This window comes from Electrophorus electricus, chromosome 14 (genome assembly GCF_041902795.1).
Source record: "Electrophorus electricus isolate QZ-2024a chromosome 14, ASM4190279v1, whole genome shotgun sequence".
Taxonomy (NCBI): domain Eukaryota; kingdom Metazoa; phylum Chordata; class Actinopteri; order Gymnotiformes; family Gymnotidae; genus Electrophorus; species Electrophorus electricus.
Genome location: NC_137510.1, coordinates 3,542,501 through 3,562,500, shown reverse-complemented (window position 1 = coordinate 3,562,500; position 20,000 = coordinate 3,542,501). Strand labels below are relative to the sequence as shown.

The following is a 20,000-nucleotide window of genomic DNA, read 5'->3' as shown; positions in this document are numbered from 1 at the left end:
TGTAGTGCTACGTCTGTAGATGTAGTTTTATGTCTGTAGATGTAGTGTTACGTGTCCTCTCCCTGTACAGCAGTCCCCTGTAGATGTAGTGTTATGTCTGTAGATGTAGTGTTATGTCTGTAGATGTACTTCTATGTCTGTAGATGTAGTGTTACATCTGTAGACGCAGTGTTACGTGTGTAGATGCATTGTTACGTGTGTAGATGTAGTTTTATGTCTGTAGATGTAGTTTAACGTCTGTAGATGCAGTTTTACGTCTGTAGATGTAGTTATGTCTGTAGATGCTGTTACATCTTTAGATGCAGTGTTATGTCTGTACATGTAGTTTTAAGTCTGTAGATGCAGTGTTATGTCTGTAGATGTAGTTGTATGTCTGTAGGTGCAGTGTTACATCTGTAGATGTAATGTTATGTCTGTAAATGTAATGCTATGTCTATAGGTGCAGTGTTATGTCTGTAGGTGCAGTGTCTTGTCTGTACATGCAGTGTTATGTCTGTAAATGTAATGTTATGTGTGTAGATGCAGTGTTGTCTGTAGATGCAGTGTTATGTCTGTAGATGTAATGTTATGTCTGTAGATGTAATGCTATGTCTATAGGTGCAGTGTTATGTCTGTAGGTGCAGTGTCTTGTCTGTACATGCAGTGTTATGTCTGTAAATGTAATGTTATGTGTGTAGATGCAGTGTTGTCTGTAGATGCAGTGTTATGTCTGTAGTCCCTCTCTTTTCTTCTAACTACACAACTTACATTTGCTATATTTAATGTAGTTACCGAATAATTCACAGTAGTTATTGAATTGTATGATTTATAATTAATAAGACTTATTAAGAATTATGATCTTGTAGATTAAGAGTTGATTACACAATATCCAGATTGGACAGGGACTTTAAAACCTGAAGTCTTTGCATTAGCCTGCTTTGACCAGCTGAATGGGTATTTTTCAGTATGTACTAAAACTTGGAAAAATTCAATTTTGCCAAATATGCAGTTGGTCTTGTTCCCCCTTTGCGAACAGACATGCCAAACAACTAGATTAATGCTGCCAAGTGCAAGGACTCCAGTTATGCCGTTATTATGATGTTTTATTATTGTGTGTGTGTGTGTGTGTGTGTGTGTGTGTGTGTGTGTGTGTGTGTGTGTGTCTTGAACTTATGAAAGTCTGTTTCTAATCAATTTTATTTGTGAAGTGTGGCGGTGTCTGGAGTTTTTTGTTGCCCTCTTGTGGTGGAAATAGAGCACTACAATTCATGACTAATTTGTCTGTGCATGTGCATGTGTGTCTTTGTGTGTGTGTGTGGGTGTGTGCATGTGTGTGCATGTGTGTGTGTTAGGTTCTCAGTACAGAGAGATCGTGTGTGTCAATAGACACACTGATGAGGAAGTTCATGAGAGGAGGTGTGACTCAGCAGCTAAGCTCCTCCCCGAAGAGGAACCATGCAACGTACATCCCTGCCCACCATTGTGAGTCACTGTGTGTGTATGTGTGTGTGTGTGTGTGTGTGTGTGTGTGTGTGTGTGTGTGGTATGATAGTGAATGTATATGTTTGTGTGTGCGTGTAAGAGGATGTGTGTGTGACTCACATACAGAACATGAACTCTAGGATCTCATAAAATTATACAAGCTTATATGTGTATGTTTGTGTGTGTGTGTGTCTCTGTTTGTGAGTATGCATACTTGTGTATATGCATACATGTATATCTGTGCCTTCCTGTGTGTATCCTGTGCATCCTTTTGTGCATGTGTATCTGTGTGTGTGCATAGCTGGGAGGCAGGGCCCTGGTCTGAGTGCAGTGTGTCGTGTGGGCGGGGCATGCAACAGAGGCAGCTGCAGTGTAGGCGGAGCTTTGGGAACCGCTCCACCATGGTACACCCCCAGCAGTGTGCTGCGCTGAGTCGCCCCAACACCACCCAGCCCTGCCAGCTGCGGATCTGCTCCCACTGGGAGATCGCCTCCAACTGGAGTGCCGTGAGTACTTTCACACACACACAGACACACACACACATTTAGGACATTTAGCAGATGCTATTATCCAGAGTGACTTACAGAATTGCTTCGCCATCTACTCATAACATCCTGGCCAGTACAAACAGGTTAGAGTCCAAGATCCCACTGAACTAAGATAGCGCTCGATACAAGAGTCTGGGGCCAAAAAGAAAGATTTACAAAATGAGCATTCCATGAGTGCCATGCCAAACAACAGTTAGCAACTGGGAAGAAGAAAGACAACAAGACATTCCAAATGTGTGTGTGTGTGTGTGTGTGTGTGTGTGTGTGTGTGTGTGTGTGTGAATTTACAGTGTTCTGTCGACTGCGGGGTGGGCAAGAGAACACGTAATGTCCGTTGTGTCAGTAACCATGGCAACGAGGTGAATGAGGTGGAGTGCAATTCCAGGCTCCGCCCACAAGGAAGTGAAGACTGTCACATGGGGCCATGTGTCACTAACTGGTACTTCACAGATTGGACAAACACTGTAAGTACTGATCAGTGAGGTTAGGTTCATGTCGCCAAACTTTCTAATGAACTCTACTAGTTAATGTTTCCTTAGAATGTCTGTCAATCATTGGAACTTTACATTTATATATATATATATATATATATATATTTTATTTTATTTTATTTTATTTTTTTTTTTTTATTTCCGCATTTGCATTTACGTGTGTGTGTGTGTGTGTGTGTGTGTGTGTGTATGTGTCTCAGTGCTCTGCGACCTGCGGCCCAGGCACCCAACGGCGAGAGGTGGTGTGTTTAAGGAGGGGAGAGGTGCGTGAGGGGGGTAAAAGAAGGGAGTGTGTGGGGGACAAACCCGCTGATATGAAGGCCTGCAACAGGGGACCCTGCAGCCCAACAACCCTGTGGTTCACCAGTCCTTGGGGACAGGTGAGACTGAGACAGAGAGTGCAACAGAGTGAGAGTATGACAGACAATGAGACAAAGAGTGAGACAGAGTAAAAGTGAGTCAGAGTGAGAATTAAAAAGAGTGAGAGTGGCGGAGAGTGAGACAGAGAGACAGTGAGACAAATGTGAGATTGAAAGTGAGACTGTGAGTGAGCGAGAGTGAGAAAGACAGACTGAGACAGAGCGAGAGAGACTAAGAATAAGACAAGATGAGAGTGAGACGGAGTGAGAGAGATGGATTGAGAGTGAGAGAGACTTCGAGTGGGAGAATGAGAGACAGAGTGAGACAGAAAGTAACAGACTGAGAGTGAGACAGGGTAAGAGTGAAAGTGAAAAAGACAGAGTGAGTGTGAGAGAGACAGTGAGGAACACAGTAGTATTTGTGTATCATTACTGTGTGTTAAGCTGTGTAATACTACTGCTGTGTGTACTGTGTGTTACAGTGTAGCTCTCTGTGCGGAAATGGAACCCAGCGGAGAGATGTCATATGTGTCCAAAAACTGGGGACAGATTTTACTTTGATACAAGCCAGTGAATGTGCGCACCTGGAAAAACCGTCCCCTGTGCAAACGTGTGAACTGGAACCCTGTAAACCACAGTGGTTCACCACAGAATGGAGCTCGGTGAGCAAGAGAGAGAGAGAGAGAGAGAGACGGAGAGAGAGAGGGTGGGAGGAGTCCTGTAAGTGTCTCCTTTACCCGTTCTTAACCCCACTTCCTCATGTCTTGCAGTGCTCTCGTTCCTGTGGAAATGGAGTCCAGACTCGAGAAGTACGGTGTCTCACATTGGACAAACAGCAAAGCTCAGCCTGTGACCCCAGCAGCAAGCCAGAACAGGAGCAGCTCTGTAACACAGTCTCCTGCAACTCCGTCACAGGTGTGTGTGGGCGGGGGGGTGTGTGGGGGGGTTGTGGGTGGGTTTTAAATGGGGTGTGTGTGGTTGCAGGGGCTGGGAGGGTCTGTCTTCACCTTACAGTTCATGTTTTTTTGGATGTTTGTTTTCTCTCTCTCTCTCTCCCTCTCTCTCTGCAGACGAGAATTGCAGAGACAGGCGTCAGAACTGTGTGATGGTGGTGCAGGCTCGTCTGTGTGTGTACTCCTACTACAAAACAGCCTGCTGTGCTTCCTGTGCTCAGAGCGCCCAGCGTGCCAAACGACACTGACCTATTCTGGGTCAGAGGTCACCAACACGTCAGGGGCATGTCAGTGACTTGGCCAATCACAGACATCATGGGACACAACCAATCACAGACTGGCTCAGTTCTGATGGGTATCTGGGGAGGAATAGTTTCTAATGGCTGAACTGAGATAAGAGTCTTTGTGCAGTTTAACGTTCCTAGAGTGAGGCTCCTCCAATCCCAGACTGAGGCCAGACCTACCACTCAAAGGCAGAAGGTCCTACTAGCCCCACCCACCCTGCAACACACTTTAGGCAGTTTCTCAAAATGAGAGCTTGGTCTTTATCAAATATGCCTTTGTTTTAAAAGCACTAATCTTTTATTGCAGTGCCAACGTGCAGGAAGCCTGAATGCTGAAGTTTGTGAGCTATTTCCATATTTTCCAAATTAATTCTCCTAATTCATTAAATCATGTGTTGCCTTCTAATGATTAACTTATAGGAAAAACTCAAAAACTGGCCTAAAGTTACAGTTTTTCTTCAGCACAATTTGTGTTTGTCAGCACAGGTATAAGAGCACAGATATAACAGCAGCCCTCACTAATGTGGTAAACACACACACACACACACACACATCCTCAACCATAATTTTGCTGGATGTGATTCAACCACCCAGCTCATTTTCACATCAGCTACAGCCCATATAACCATAAACAAAATAAACTCTTACACCACTGAACAGTGAATTTCCAGAACAGGCAGAATTAACATAAGAGCTCACTGGCCAAAGTAGATGTAAATTCAACACACGCATTCAGCTCTGTGTGCTTTCCTGAGAAATATCTGTGAACCAGTTCATGAGCCTCCCAATTTGATATTACCAGTCTAATGTCCTGGTCGTCTAAGCCATGTAGTATTTGTATATATAGTTTGTGTGTATTTCTTATTCACTTACCCCAGAGATACACACACAGGAATGTTTGCAATTTCTGTTCTCTTCATCCCCAATAGTGTACTGTGTGCAAATGTTTTAAAAGCATTTTTATAAGACTGATATGCATGTATAAAAGTAATATTTTAATGAACACAATCTATGTTGTAAGTGCTGAATTGAAATGCTGAACTCAGTATGAAAATTAATGAACAGGATTCGATTCAGGTATGTTTGAAATGCTGAGTTTTTGTGTGAATGTGTGAAATTGTTTGTGTGTGTGTGTGTGTGTGTGTGTGTGTGTGTGTGTGTGTGTGTGTGTGTGTGTGTGTTTGTGTTTGTGTGTGTGTGTGTGTGTGTGTAAGAGTTTGTATGTGTATTTAGTTTTAGAAGAGTAATTTTGTGTGTATAATGCCATAATCTCATAAATCACATAAATACCATTTAAGTGGTAAAATATACTTCTGTATAAAAAATAGAAGACAGATAATTATTTATCTATGATTATAAAACATATAATTTATTTTTTTCTTAAATGAAGCGAGAGAATGTGCTTTTGTTATTATCTTTAGAGGCTTAAAAAAAAGTTACGTTATTATGAACATTTGTATTTGTTTAGTTTTTGTCATGTTTGTCAGTGCCGTTACAGACCAAATAAACGGAAATGTCGGAGCCCTGGCTGTTTTTTTCCTGATATCGTACCGATTTTGCTTCACATTTGCTATAGTCGGGGTGATGACTACTTCTGGCCACTAGGTGTCGGCGTCACGTTGCGTAGGTGTTTGAGGCGCGCCAGCTACTCGCGGCTCAGCTCTCCCTGACGCGTGACTCCTTTCCACATCTACATTGGCAGGCTTGCTAGAGATGTTATAGCGCGTGCGTGCGCGCGTGTGTGTCTGTTTCACAGCGCGAGAGACCGTGGGAGGGGGGCGGGGTGGAGTAGAGCTGGGGGCACGAGAGGCAGATGGTGACCTTTCAAAGTAAATCACTCCGAACCCTATGACTTCATCCCCCCTCGTGGTGCTCTACCGCAGGAAGCGAGGGCTCACGCGGCAACGCGAAGTGCAAAAAAGCAAAAAAAATAAAAATAAAAATAAAAATAAAAAAAAGCGCCTCTTTATCGGTGCGACAGGTGTGCTCGAGCACCGAAGACAGAAGCACGCCATGCACCGGCTCCGGTAAACCGCGTAAGGCGCTGTGAAATAGGAGGTATTTTGGCCAAATTAATCCTCAGAATGAAGACCGTAACAGCCCGTTCCAAATCCGTGCCTCGTGAGCGCGGAGGTTCCGAGATTAACACCTAATCCATGTTGATGGCCTAGACTCGCACTCACGCGTACACATGCATTCTAACATCTGGAGTCTAGCGATATATGTCTGGACCTGCATATGGGGTGTGTGTGTGTGTGTGTGTGTGTGTGTGTGTGTGTGTGTGTGTGTGTGTGTGTACGTGTGTGTATACGTACGCGTGCGTTGCCACTACGGAGTACTTCAGCACCACGGCCAGAGCTCGCGGCGAGAACAATAGGAGGTTCTGTGGGCCAGAATGTCAGGGACCGCCAGCCAACTGTTCACACTTATTAAAAACGAAAGAAATTGGAATAGTGACGTTTAATAGCCCACTAAGATTGCTTTCACGTGTAGATTACTCTCTAAAGGACCCAAAATATGAAATAAGATGACAAAGCCATTTATTAAAAGTCTAAGAAAATGACAATGAGTTATCAAAAATGTAAACGTATGTTTATTTTCGTGCTGTTGAAGTCTGTAAGTTGTTGACGATCCCTGCGTGGTTCATCACGGCCTGTCAACAGCTGAAGGAAGAAGGACCGACGGAGAGAGCGAGACGCCGGCAGACGACGTCAACAACCATAGAGAAGACGAGAGCTGCAAAAAATAAAAAATAAAAACAGAAGAACAAAATTCTGGAAAGGTGCGATCAAAAATCTGTATATTTTTGCCCCTGCTTTTAGATCTTGATCGAGAGTATAGAGTTTAAAATAACTGATACAATAAAGTTTAACACCATAACGTATCAGTTTAGGATTTTTACGAAACGACTTACTCTTAAGACTAGTGGGGAAATCGGGACCAGTGGCGTTACGGGGCAGGACTGTGTAACCTTTCAGGACATTCAACCTTTCAAGATTCAAGACACAGGCGTATCGATTTCTACTAGTGTGACGGTACCCGCGTTAGGTGGATCTTAAACTGCGAGGAACGGAGGATCAGAAGAGAGGTTCTGCACATTTTACAGAAGAGAGGTCCTGCACATTTTACAGAAGAGAGGTCCTGCACATTTTACAGAAGAGGGGTCCTGCACATTTTACAGAAGGGAGGTCCGGAGAAGACGGTGACGAATAAGGTATGACTAATATAGCATGGTACGGTTCACTGTCCTGTGTGTACGTATGTATAGGCTATGCATGTAGTGTGTGTGTGTGTGTGTGTGTGTGTGTGTGTGTGTGTGTGTGTGTGTGTGTGTGTTTTCAACTGTTTTGTTAACGGAGGCGGACAAAGGGACTACTCGGTCCGTAGTCGGTCTATACCGTAAGCGCGTGAAACAAAGGGAGCTCGCGCTCTGTGACAGCGTGGGCTACTATACACATCAATATATGCAGGATTCTCTCTGTTACAGCTTTGCTCCAGACGGAGACAGGTAATCGTTCAGAGCAAATTACCGCTCTTAATGAAAAATCGCGACATAGTAGAGGCCATGACTGAATTTTAATGGACTATTACCATTCGTGTAATTGTGGCAGTCATTGGGAAAATGTAAAATGTAAAATGCCTTTGTTTGAGTTGTTTATTCTACATGTGAGAGGTAGCAACATTTAGACATAGCTCAGTAACCTGTTTGATGAAGGAGACCCTTGTTGTATCTTTGGCTTTCTCACACAGTTATGATTAATCCCCCCCCTTTCCCCTGTTTGCATGCTGCACACACAGATATGATATTTTCTGTCTGTCTGTTCATGCACTCTCCCCAACCCTCACCCCTGAAACTAGTGCCGTGACCCAGGGCGCATTGGGTCCTTTCTCACCGCCATCCCAATGAAGGAACCTGACGCCATAAAGCTCTTCATCGGGCAGATCCCGCGGAATCTGGAGGAGAAGGACCTCAAACCCATCTTCGAGCAGTTTGGGAAGATCTACGAGCTGACAGTGATTAAGGATAAATACACTGGCATGCACAAAGGTAACGGAGCTTATGAAACTTTCCTGAGTAGCTGAAATTATAGACAGTGCAGCGCCCCCTTGCTGGGGCACATGTAACTGCAACCTTGACTGCCACTTCTAGTATTTGCCTGGGTGATGTTTGTTTAGGTGAGACTGTTGGTTTTGATTTACAAGGGTGATATTTGTTTAGGTGAGACTGTTGGTTCTGATTTACATAGATGATGTTTGTTTAGGTGATACTGTTGGTTTTGATTTAACTGGGTGATGTTTGTTTAGGTGAGACTGTTGGTTCTGATATTTACCTGCTTGATTTTTGTTTAGGTGAGACTGTTGGTTCTGATTTACATGGGTGATGTTTGTTTATGTGAGACTGTTGGTTCTGATTTACATGGGTGATGTTTGTTTAGGTGAGACTGTTGGTTCTGATTTACATGGGTGATGTTTGTTTAGAAGAGACAGTTCGTTCTGATTTACATGGATGATGTTTGGTTAGGAGAGACTCTTGGTTCTGATTTACATGGGTGATGTTTGGTTAGGAGAGACAGTTCGTTCTGATTTACATGGATGATGTTTGGTTAGGAGAGACTCTTGGTTCTGATTTACATGGGTGATGTTTGGTTAGGAGAGAGACCACGCACTGAAACAAGTGGTAATTAGGTTGCCATTTCTGCCATTTCTGCTTCACAGGTAATACCACCATGCACTATTCTGTGATCACTGTGTTTGTGCCCTGAAATAATCACAAAAGCAGCAGAGAAAGTTGTTACTAAGAAGAGATGGATCATGGCGGATGTGATTACTCAACGTCTCGCTCTGTCTGCTTTCTGCACTGTGATTTTTGTTTCGTGTGCGATGCAGCCTCAGCCCGTGTTTTAGAAGGTTGAAGGGAGCCTTTGTCTGGTTTTCTGCTCTGATTGTAAGGATCCCGATATGGGGATCTGGACACGGGAATCCGAACATGGGGATCCAGACACGGGAATCCCTACACAAGGATCCAGACACAGGGAGCCATAAAGGTGGCTGGGGCTAAGTGTATGCCCTCAGCAGGCCATTGAAAAGCTACTTGTCCGAATATGGGGCATCTCATCAACGCCCACACACTCACACACTGTTAGTCTCTCTGAGGGACTGCTTGTTAGTGTATGCTAAATTAAGACAGCCTGCTCTGAGTTTTACATATCCATTATTATAATGGAGATAATGCCATTATAATGGAGATGGCTTCCGGCCTTTTAAGTGTGTCTGCTCGTGTGTGTGGGTGGGTGTGTGTTACTGCTGTTCCAGTCTTTTCTGTACTCAGCTCACATAGGTGGACAGAACAAGATAAACTGCACACATCCTGAGATCTGCCAAAATGTGGCAGTTTCATTCATATTCAGTTTTATTAATACACTTACAGATCCGCAGAAATGGTTTACAAGTGGCTGCCAGTAATCTGTGTTTTTAGAACATTTGTGTCACTGGAGTCACTGTGGTGTAACCTCAGCGAGGTCAGTAGTGTAACTGCTTGTATTGTATGTGTTGGAGAACTGTAGTGGGAGTCTGTAGGGTAACTGGGAGAACTGTAGTGGGAGCGTGTAGTGTAATTGTGGCATGACTGTTGGAGAACAGTATTGAGAGTGTGTAGGGCAGTGGTAGCAAGATTTGAGAATGCAACATTTTTAATCCACAAACTGCAATGGAAATTAAACTGATTGCTGGTCTAGCTGTGAAAAACTTAATCTGTCCTAATCTCTACTCTTCTTTCTTTTGCTCTCTCCATACTTCTTTTTCTCTCCTTGTTTTACTTTTTCTCTCTCTCTCTCTCTATCATTCTCCCAATCCCACCCCTCTTCCTCCCCTCCCTTTCGCTGTCCCTCTCTTTCACAGGATGTGCCTTCCTGACGTACTGTGCACGGGAATCAGCCCTCAAAGCCCAGACAGCTCTGCATGAGCAGAAGACCCTGCCAGGGGTGAGTCCACGCCGTGCATCTGTGTGTGTGTGTATGCGTGCACATGCGTGTGTGGGTGCTTGTGTGTGTACACGTGTGTGTACATGCGTGCGCACGCGCGTATGTGCGTGCGCGCGCAAGTGTGCATGTGTGTGCGTGCATGTGCCCGTGTGTGTGTGTGTGAGTGTGTGTGTGTATGCGCGCGTGTGTGTGTCCTGGGGGGGTTTGAACAAGTTCATTTACAGAGCAAGGCCTGGCTCATTTGACCTTCAAGCCCTGAGTGTGTATGTGCATGTGTATGTGCGCGCGCGCGCGTGTGTGTGTGTGTGTACAGTGCATCCGGAAAGTATTCACAGCGCTTCACTTTTTCCACATTTTGTTATGTTACAGTCTGATTCCAAAATGGATTAAATTCATTTTTTCCTCAAAATTCTACACACAATTCCCCATAATGACAAAGTGAAAAAAGTTTGTTTGAAATTGTTGCAAATTTTTTAAAAATAACCAAAAAAATCACGTGTACGTAAGTATTCACAGCCTTTGCTCAATACTTTTTTGAAGCACCTTTGGCAGCAATTAGAGCCTCAAATGTTTTTGATTCTACAAGCTTGGCACACCTATTTGGGCAGGTTTTCCCATTCTTCTTTGCAGAACCTCTCAAGCTCCATCAGGAGCGTTGGGGCACAGCCATTTTCAGATCTCTCCAGAGATGTTCAATCGGGTTCAAGTCTGGGTTCTGGCTGGGCCACTCAAGAACATTCACAGAGTTGACCCGAAGCCACTCCTTTGTTATCTTAGCCATGTGCTTAGGGTCATTGTCCCGTTGGAAGATGAACCTTCACCCCAGTTTGAGGTCCAGAGCACTCTGGAGCTTGTTTTCTTCAAGGATGTCTCTGTACATTGCTGCATTCATCATTCCCTTGACCCTGACTAGTCTCCCAGTTCCTGATGCCGGAAAACAACCCCTCGGCATGATGCTGCCACCACCATGCTTCACTGTAGGGATGGTATTGGCCAAGTGATGAGGAGTGCCTGGTTTTCTCCAGACATGATGCTTGGCATTCAGTCCAAAGAGTTCAATCTTTGTTTCATCAGACCAGAGAATTTAGTTTCTCATGGTCTGAGAGTCCTTCAGGTGCCTTTTGGCAAAATCCAAGTGGGCTGTCTTGTGCCTTTTACTGAGAACTGGCTTCCACCTGGCCACTCTACCATACAGGCCTGATTGGTGGAGTGCTGCAGAAATGGTTGTCCTTCTGGAAGGTTCTCCTCTCTCCACAGAGCAACGCTGAAGCTCTGTCAGAGTGACCCTTGGCTTCTTGGTCACCCCTCTGACTAAGGCCCTTCTACCCCGATCACACAGATTAACTGAGCGGCCAGCTCTAGGAAGAGTCCTGGTGGATCCAAACTTCTTCCATTTATGGATGATGGAGGCCACTGTACTCATTGGGACTTTCAATGCTGCAGAGGTTTTTCTGTACCCTTCCCCTGATCTGTGCCTTGATACAATTCCTTGGACTTCATGTCTTGGTTTGTGCTCTGACATGTACTGCCAACTATGGGACCTTATATAGACAGGTGTGTGCCTTTCATGTCCAATCAACTGGATTTACCACAGGTGGACTCCAATCAAGTTGTGGAAACAACTGAAGGATGATCAGTGGAAACAGGATGCACCTGAGCTCAATTTTGAGTGTCATGGCAAAGGCTGTGAATACTTATGTACATGTGATTTAAATTTTTTTTTATTTTTAATAAATTTGCAACAATTCCAAACAAACTGTTTTCACTTTGACATTATTGGGTATTTTGTGTAGAATTTCAAGGGAAAAAATTAATTGAATCCATTTTGGAATAAGGCTGTAACATAACAAAATGTGGAAAAAGTGAAGCACAGTGAATACTTTCTGGATGTACATGTGTATGTGTTTGTGTGTGTGCCTATGGTTGTTACATCAAACCATTTTAAAATACATGAGGACAAGATCATATTCATTCTGATATGGTAACAAGCTTTGTTTTACTGAAGAAGACACACACACACACACACACACACACACACACACACACACATATATATATATATATATATATATATATATATATATATATATATATATATATATATATATATATATATATATATATATATATTTTTTTTTTTTTTTTTTTTTTTTTTTTTTTTTTTTTTCTGTATGGGTACAGAAGATATATTATTTAGTTCTGGAAAAAATTAAGAGACTACTGCAAAATTAGCAGCTTCTCTGGTTTTACTAATTATAAGTTTGTGTTTGAGTAAAATGAATGTTTCTCCCAAATTCCATGTACAAATATTGTCATTTAGAGCATTTATTAGCAAAAAATGACTGATCAAAGTAATTATAAACATGCAGTGTTTTCATTTCTCCAATAAGGCAAAGAAAACATGTTCATATTCATTTTTAAACAACACAACACTAATATTTTAACTTGGAAAGAGTTCAGAAATCAGTATTTGTTTTTCAGTCACAGCTTTCATGCATCTTGGCCTTTTAATGTTTTCTTATTCTCATAATATTTCCAGAGGTGTGTATACTGATAGATTTTTGGAAGTTGAATGTGCTCATTACCAGTCCTTCAATAGGATTTGGTTCAGGTGTTCACCTAATTGCCTAATATAATCCAAATTCTAGTGAAGTAGACAGAGTTTCCAGAGAAACAGAACATTTTGGACAGAGGTCCTTCATCAGCTGTGCAAGCAAACTGCTTCTGAAGTTCTAGGCAGAGGAACCAATTTATAAAGTAAATGTTTAAATCAGAAAATTCATTCCATGGGGAATGCATCACAGTTCCAAGTCATTCCAAGTTCCAAGAGTGTAGATCACTTCTTTTACTTTGCGTTTCCTAATTTCATTGCTGCCATAGCAACAACTGGCTATGCAAACAGATATGTCATTAATGAATCATTAATGCGGTGTCCATTAGTATTAAAATGCTTTGCCACAGGAAAAGACAAATCCTGAACATCTGAAGTGTACCACAGTTATTGCACGAATGGTCATTTGTCTCACCATTATCTCACTGTGTGTGTGTGTGTATATTTTTTTTTCTTTACCTGTAGTTATGCAAAATTATATATATCTTTTAAGCCCATTTTCAATGAGATATAATTTTGCATAACAACAGTTAAAGAATCAGCAGAAGAACCCTTGTTCAGGCCAGCAGGAGCCTCTCAGTGCTGCTCTGGGACACGACTTGCTCTCAGTGGAATTCTCTTATAGAATTTGTCATTATATAATTTTGCGGTACGGTTTCTTCATGTTATGTTATGGATCTGTAGATGAAGAAAAATAGCAGAGAGACAGAGAAGGAGGTAGGGAGAGAGACAGGAAGTGAGGGAGAGGGAGAGAGGTAGAGAGAGGGGGAGGGAGAGAGAGAGAGAGAGAGAGAGAGAGAGAGAGAGAGAGAGAGAGAGAGAGAGAGAGAGATCGGCATGGAGTCAAAAGGTGGTAAGGCAGTAATTAGTTCAGTTACCGGCATGACACTATGACCTTTCTTCGATTGTCTTCACAGACTCCTCTTTGTCACTCTCTCCTTCTCGTTTTCCCCTGTCTTCCTCTTCCTCGGTCTTCCTCTCGTCTTCCTGCTTCTTCCTCTGTTTCTTCCCTCCTAATACCTTCTCTCTGTCCCGCTTTATTGTTTTTCTTTTTTGTTCTTCTTCTGTGATGAGTACAATACTGTCCCTCGTCCCTGTTCTCTAATCGGGTGGTGTGATGGTGATCAACCCAGTGATGTCTCCATGTTCCTGTCAGATCCTCTTCCTGCCCTCATCTCTCTCTATCCTTTGCCACTCCCCTTCACCCATGACTGACCCCTCCTCCACCTCAACCCACAACCCCTCCTCTAGATCTGGCAACAACCCCTCTTCCACCTCCACCCTTCCTTACAGTAACCCCGGGGCTGAGATGTAGGCATGATCTGGGAGACACGTGCTAATTTAGAACGAACGGTACGAGCGTCGAAGGCCAGAGGACACACCTCCACCCAGGAAATCAACCGATCGAGCTCTGAACACCAGTCTTGTTGGGCAGTGACATAAAGGATCTGATTTAAGGAGTCTAAATTATTTATGGTATTGATTCTGTTTGTAAACAAAAGAAACTTTGGAAAAACCTGTTTTGAGAAAGGGAGTGTTTAAAAGGTGTGGCAGTCAGTAGTCAGCAGGAATGTTACCCGGAATAGCAGTAAAGGAAACCACGAATGAGAAAAGGTTGCGGACGACGTATACGGAGGGGAGATGGACAGATCCTCTTTTCCGTGCATTGCAAACATGCTGGGTTTTATTTCAGCGGAGATGAGAGGGCAAAACCAGCAAGTCAGAAATGACTGTAGACAAACAAGAAGTAAATGTGTAAACAACTGGTAAACAAGTAAACAAACATGATAACAACAGGCCCCTCACTGCTGTTATTCTACACACCCACTCTCCATCTCTCTCACTCCATCACTCTCTCCCTCTTACCCTCCATCTCACTCTAATTATATATATATATATATATATATCAAAAGTGCCACAGACAGCATTAAGAACTGGTGAGATAATATAACCATAATACTAGAACAGAACAGGAAGAGTGAGAAAGGGACTTGTGTGTTTAAACCACAAAAGGACCCAAGGGATGAAAGCAAAAGATGGAAAAACCATGTGTGCAAATTCAGAAGGAAGAGTGTGTGTGTGTGTGTGTGTGTGTGTGTGTGTGTGTGTGTGTGTGTGTGTGTGTGTGTGTGTGTGTGTGTGTGTGTTTGTTTTATGCACTATATGAGATGGGTGTGTATGGTTGCGTAAGCATAGGTTCTACTGATAAACAGACGTCTGTCAGCAAAAGAGAGAGAGAGAGAGAGAGAGAGAGAGAGAGAGAGAGAGAGAGAGAGAGGGACAGACAAACAGAAACTGGGATGGTGATGAGAAGAATGAAACGTGAACTCTGTATATGAATGAAACTTATAAACGTATGCTTTGTGCACACTGTGTTATCCTTTACTGGACACTGTCATGGGTGAGAGTGTGAGCTGGATACATAAAATACATATTTATACACTAAATGCTCTGGCAAATACTGTTTATGTAAACACTTATATATTCAACAAAACTGCTATATAAGCAGATAATATATACACCTACAGAAAATACCACCTGCCCTGTGACTAAACAGAGCCACAGAAAGCGAGAACAACTGCAGAGGATAAATGTCGACCTCAGTTACATTTACATTTACGGCATTTGGCAGGCGCTCTTAGACTTACAAAAGTGCTTTGTCATTTATTCATAGAATACATCCTAGTACAGTACAGTAGGTTAGAGTCCAACATACCAATGATGTAGACTACTGTAGAAATACAGGGATCACTGCTGATGCCTAGAAGTGCAAAATCCAAATAACCCCTATCTCAGACAACTGTAAACGTAATGACAAACAATACCCTATAATAAGTAATAGAGTTTCAGTTACTCGCCATAGGTGCAGGATCAGTGGTCATTTAAATATTCCACAAATAGATGGGTAGTCAGTCTGCATTTGAGTTAGTGCACTTCTGCACCTCTGAGTAGAACTGACCAAAAAACAACAGATACCCTGTACAGCTCTGGAAGAAAACAAAGGCACCGCTCCAGAATCTGATCCCTACACATATGACAGCCATTTCCTTCTCATGTGTGCTGCTGGACTCACACAGGCACGCCTCACTCTGCTTGCTGAGGTATTGATTAGGTAATCACACCTGATCGCGTCTTATTTAACAAGTGCTGTGACAGACGGGTGAAAAGAAGGACAACACATGAAAGCTGTGAGTGGAGATACATCAGTATTGTGTTGTTTAAAAATATCAGCTTGTCTGCATCTTTAGATAGATAGATAGATCGATAGATAGATCGATAGAGAGAGAGAGAGAGAGAGAGAGAGAGATAGATATTCTCTCTTCGGTATTCACTGAGAGGTATTCATCTGTTCACAGTGGCATAGCTCTCAGCGTTTGCTAAATCGTTTGCTTTATAGATGTTTTTGGGATGAGTTTCAAAACTAAAGTGGAGGAGATGAGGAGCACAGAATGGACTGCCATGGAGTGAGCCCTTAGGTTCTGGTTGCTAGGATACAGACTGAGTAAAAGATGCCAGGTTGCTAGGTAACATGCATGATGCAATGAGTGACTAATGTGGTGTGTGAAGTGGCAAGTGGAAATAAATAGGGTGAGAGACGCCCTCTGTGTGTGTGTATGTGTGTGTTCCTGCAGATATTCATGTACATAGGCATGTGTGTGTAGAATGATTCTATGTTTGAGGCAGGCCATTAAGTGAGTGATGTTGTTATTTATAGATCAGTGTTTTGTAACCCATGGGTATGAAAGTAGAACAGCAAGACTACAGCACACACTAACATAGCATTCCTTTATTACATCACCCCCCACTGGTGCTGAGAGATGGTATGGTCCAGTGACTGCACTTAGGTTGAGGAGGGGTAGAATGAATTGTGATTGGATAATCCAAGATTTTACTATTCTGTAATCCACACCAGATCCTTTTGGCCTACTCCCTAGAGAAGGCTGGTCAGGGTGTGTGTGTGTGTGTGTGTGTGTGTGTGTGTGTGTGTGTGTGTGTGTGTGTGTGTGTGTGTGTGTGTGTGTGTGTGTGTGTGTGTGTGTGTGTGTGTGTGCGCGCGCCTGTGCGCCTGTTTGGTAGTATACATATAGAAAGTTGAATGCGTTTGCATATAATACAAGTGAAAGCATCTAGACCTGGTGCCTGTAAAAACTGTTTTGAGATGTTTGTTGTTAAAAAGTCTATATAAATACAACTGAGTTGAATTGAATGTTGAATGTATATATAAACAGTATATATAAGATTCTTCAGGATGGAGATCTCAGATGTTGTTCCTGGGATCTGCTGGAGTCATTCTCCCATTCTCCCAGCCCCAGTGCTCTGATTATCATGGGAAGCATTGATGCCTTTACCTTACACACACACACACACACACACACACACACACACACACACACACACCAAAAAAAATAAAAAAATAGAAAAAATAAAATATATATATATATATATATATATATATATATATATATATATATATATATATATATATATATATATATTGTATGTATGTATGTATATGGTGTGTGTGAATTTATTTTTGATACATATGTCTTAGAAACATTGAGACTACAGAGCTATAATTTTATTCTATTTGGTTTATAGTAAATAATTTGTCACAAGATGCATATTTCAGAATAGAAGATGGCAAAGTAGCAAGTCATTGTGCAAAAGGTGACCTACTGAATAATCTTAACAATACGAATACCTACAACGGCTCATACTAAACACTACAAACACCTACATGGCCTCATGGAAAACCTCATATAAAACACCACAAACACCTACACAGCCTCATGGAAATCCTCATACTAAACACTACAATCACCTACATGTACTCATGGAAAACCTCATACAAAACAGTACAAACACCTACACGGCCTCATGGAAAACCTCATACTAAACAGTACAAACACCTACACAGTCTCATGGAAAACCTCATACTAAACACTACAATCACCTACATGTACTCATGGAAAACCTCATACAAAACACCACAAAAACCTACACAGCCGCATGGAAAACCTCATACTAAACACTACAAACACCTACGTGGCCTCATGGAAAACCTCATACAAAACACCACAAACCCCTACACGGCCACATGGAAAACCTCATATAAAACACTACAAACACCTACACGGCCTTATGGAAAACCTCATACTAAACACTACAAACACCTACACGGCCTCATGGAAAACCTCATACTAAACACTACAAACACCTACGTGGCCTCATGGAAAACCTCATACAAAACACCACAAATCATGGGAAGCATTGATGCCTTTCCCTTACACACACACACACACACACACACACACCAAAACAATAAAAATAAATTTATATATATATATATATATATATATATATATATATATATATATAGTATGTATGTATGTATATGGTGTGTGTGAATTCATTTTTGATACATATATGTTAGAAACATTGAGACTACAGAGCTATAATTTTATTCTATTTGGTTTATAGTAAATAATTTGTCACAAAATGCATATTTCAGAATAGAAGATGGCAAAGTAGCAAGTCATTGTGCAAAAGGTGGCCTACTGAATAATCTTAACAATACGAATACCTACAACGGCTCATACTAAACACTACAAACACCTACATGGCCTCATGGAAAACCTCATATAAAACACCACAAACACCTACACAGCCTCATGGAAATCCTCATACTAAACATTACAAACACCTACGTGGCCCCATGGAAAACCTCATACAAAACACCACAAACCCCTACACGGCCGCATGGAAAACCTCATATAAAACGCTACAAACACCTACATGGTCTCATGGAAAACCTTATACTGTATGTGAGAGACCCTCAAAAGACATCCAGGAGTATGAGCACAACAAATTTCAATTGTTTTTGTGTGTGTGTGTGTGTGTCTTTGTGTGTGTATGTGTGTGTGTGTGTGTGTGTGTGTGTGTGAGTGTGAGTGAGTAAAATTAGAGCGAATCTAAACTGAATAGGGACTTTGTGATAACATTCAGGAGTCGCTAGGGTGAGTTGTATCATTGAGTTGTGCAGGGGTTGATGGAAATGGGCTCAGCACAACAGCAGTACACTACAGAGACACTGAGACTCAGAGAGAAACAGAAACACTGAGAGACTCTAGGAGACTTAGAGAGATTCAACACAAAAAAGACACAAAAGATAAATATTTTGCATTGTATTGCATTTCATTGTATTGCATAACTCCGGTTAACTCCGGTTAATTCCGGTTAACTCATGTTAACTTTGATTAGTTAACTCGTGTTATCTCCATTTAACTCGTGTCATTTCTTCTATGCATCCTTTTTTCCTTTCTCTCCTGTTATCCCTCGTTCCCTCTCTCTCTCCCCTGCTCTCCTTCTTCCTGGTATTATTCTTTCTCGTCATTCGCGTGCTAATGTGGATTTTTTCCTTCTCCTTCCCTGTCTCTCTCGCTCCACGTCTCCCTTTGTTAGCTTTGAGAGGCCAGCCGTTGCCCCTGGCGACTGGCATCCTTGTTTACTTCACGCCCTTGCTATCAGCATGTAACCATGGAGACGAGGGGGGGGGTTGGGGGCTGGAGGAGGCTGTGTGCCTGGTCGTGGGCTGCGTTGCCATGGCGATGTCGAGCACCATCACATCCACGTACCATGCGCTTGCTCTGCTCACCTGTCTCATCCGGCTAATAATAAAACCGTTTTGGCCAAGCGACCGAAAGGACGCTGGAAGTCCGGCCGGGCGGAGCTGCTCGTATTACACACACCCAGGCTTGTCCTTGCAGCTTATTTTAGCAGGGAAACTGAAGTCATTCACTTCAAGGCTTTGCACACGTCTGGGTGTGAGATTTGGATGCATGCGCACACATTAGCATGTGAGATTTATATGTGTGTGTACATTGGCATGTGGGGGGGGGCTTGTGTTCTGTTTCAGAGCTCTGTAAGCAGCTCCCCTCTCCACATGTATGCCCACTCTCCCCTCCCTCTCCCCTCCTTCACCTGCTTTCATTTCATACTGTTGGCTCCTGGTCAGCACACATTTACATTTATGGCATTTAGCTGATGCAATTATGACTGGGAACAATTTGAGTAATTGAGGTTTAAGGGTCTTGCTCAGAGGCCTAACAGTGGCAACTTGGCTGCAGTGGGGCTTGAACTGGCAACCTGATTACTAGTCAAGTACCTTAACCACTGAGCTACCACTGTACAGCACACAGAAGGCTTTGTGTGTACTGCCATGTGTAGGTTTTATAATATTGTGTGTAGTATCACCTGAAGTATAGTGTGTGGTATAGTGTGGAGTATAGTGTGTGTGGCATAGTGTGGAGTA

The 20,000-nt window shown here is 42.6% G+C and overlaps 2 protein-coding genes across 4 annotated transcripts in view; both read left to right on the top strand.

Moving 5' to 3' along the window:
* adamtsl4 (ADAMTS-like 4) overlaps window positions 1-5,617 on the top strand; it is a 34,452-nt gene extending 28,835 nt beyond the window's left edge. For both annotated transcript variants that reach the window (XM_027003102.3, XM_081696786.1), the window contains 7 exons: window positions 1,332-1,461; window positions 1,763-1,967; window positions 2,300-2,473; window positions 2,701-2,880; window positions 3,342-3,521; window positions 3,630-3,774; window positions 3,930-5,617. In XM_027003102.3, coding sequence (XP_026858903.3) covers window positions 1,332-1,461; window positions 1,763-1,967; window positions 2,300-2,473; window positions 2,701-2,880; window positions 3,342-3,521; window positions 3,630-3,774; window positions 3,930-4,060 — 1,145 coding nt within the window. In that variant the 3' untranslated portion in view covers window positions 4,061-5,617. The remainder of the gene's footprint in view (window positions 1-1,331; window positions 1,462-1,762; window positions 1,968-2,299; window positions 2,474-2,700; window positions 2,881-3,341; window positions 3,522-3,629; window positions 3,775-3,929) is intronic.
* Window positions 5,618-6,484: 867 nt separating this feature from the next.
* The window catches only part of celf3b (cugbp, Elav-like family member 3b), a 25,490-nt gene continuing 11,974 nt past the window's right edge, over window positions 6,485-20,000 (top strand). Inside the window, exons 1-3 of one of the 2 annotated variants that reach the window (XM_035530478.2) lie at window positions 6,485-7,310; window positions 7,955-8,144; window positions 9,995-10,077. In XM_035530478.2, coding sequence (XP_035386371.1) covers window positions 8,000-8,144; window positions 9,995-10,077 — 228 coding nt within the window. In that variant the 5' untranslated portion in view covers window positions 6,485-7,310; window positions 7,955-7,999. Of the gene's footprint in view, window positions 7,311-7,450; window positions 7,605-7,954; window positions 8,145-9,994; window positions 10,078-20,000 lie in introns of those variants that run through there. The other variant, XM_035530476.2, reaches the window with a different exon arrangement.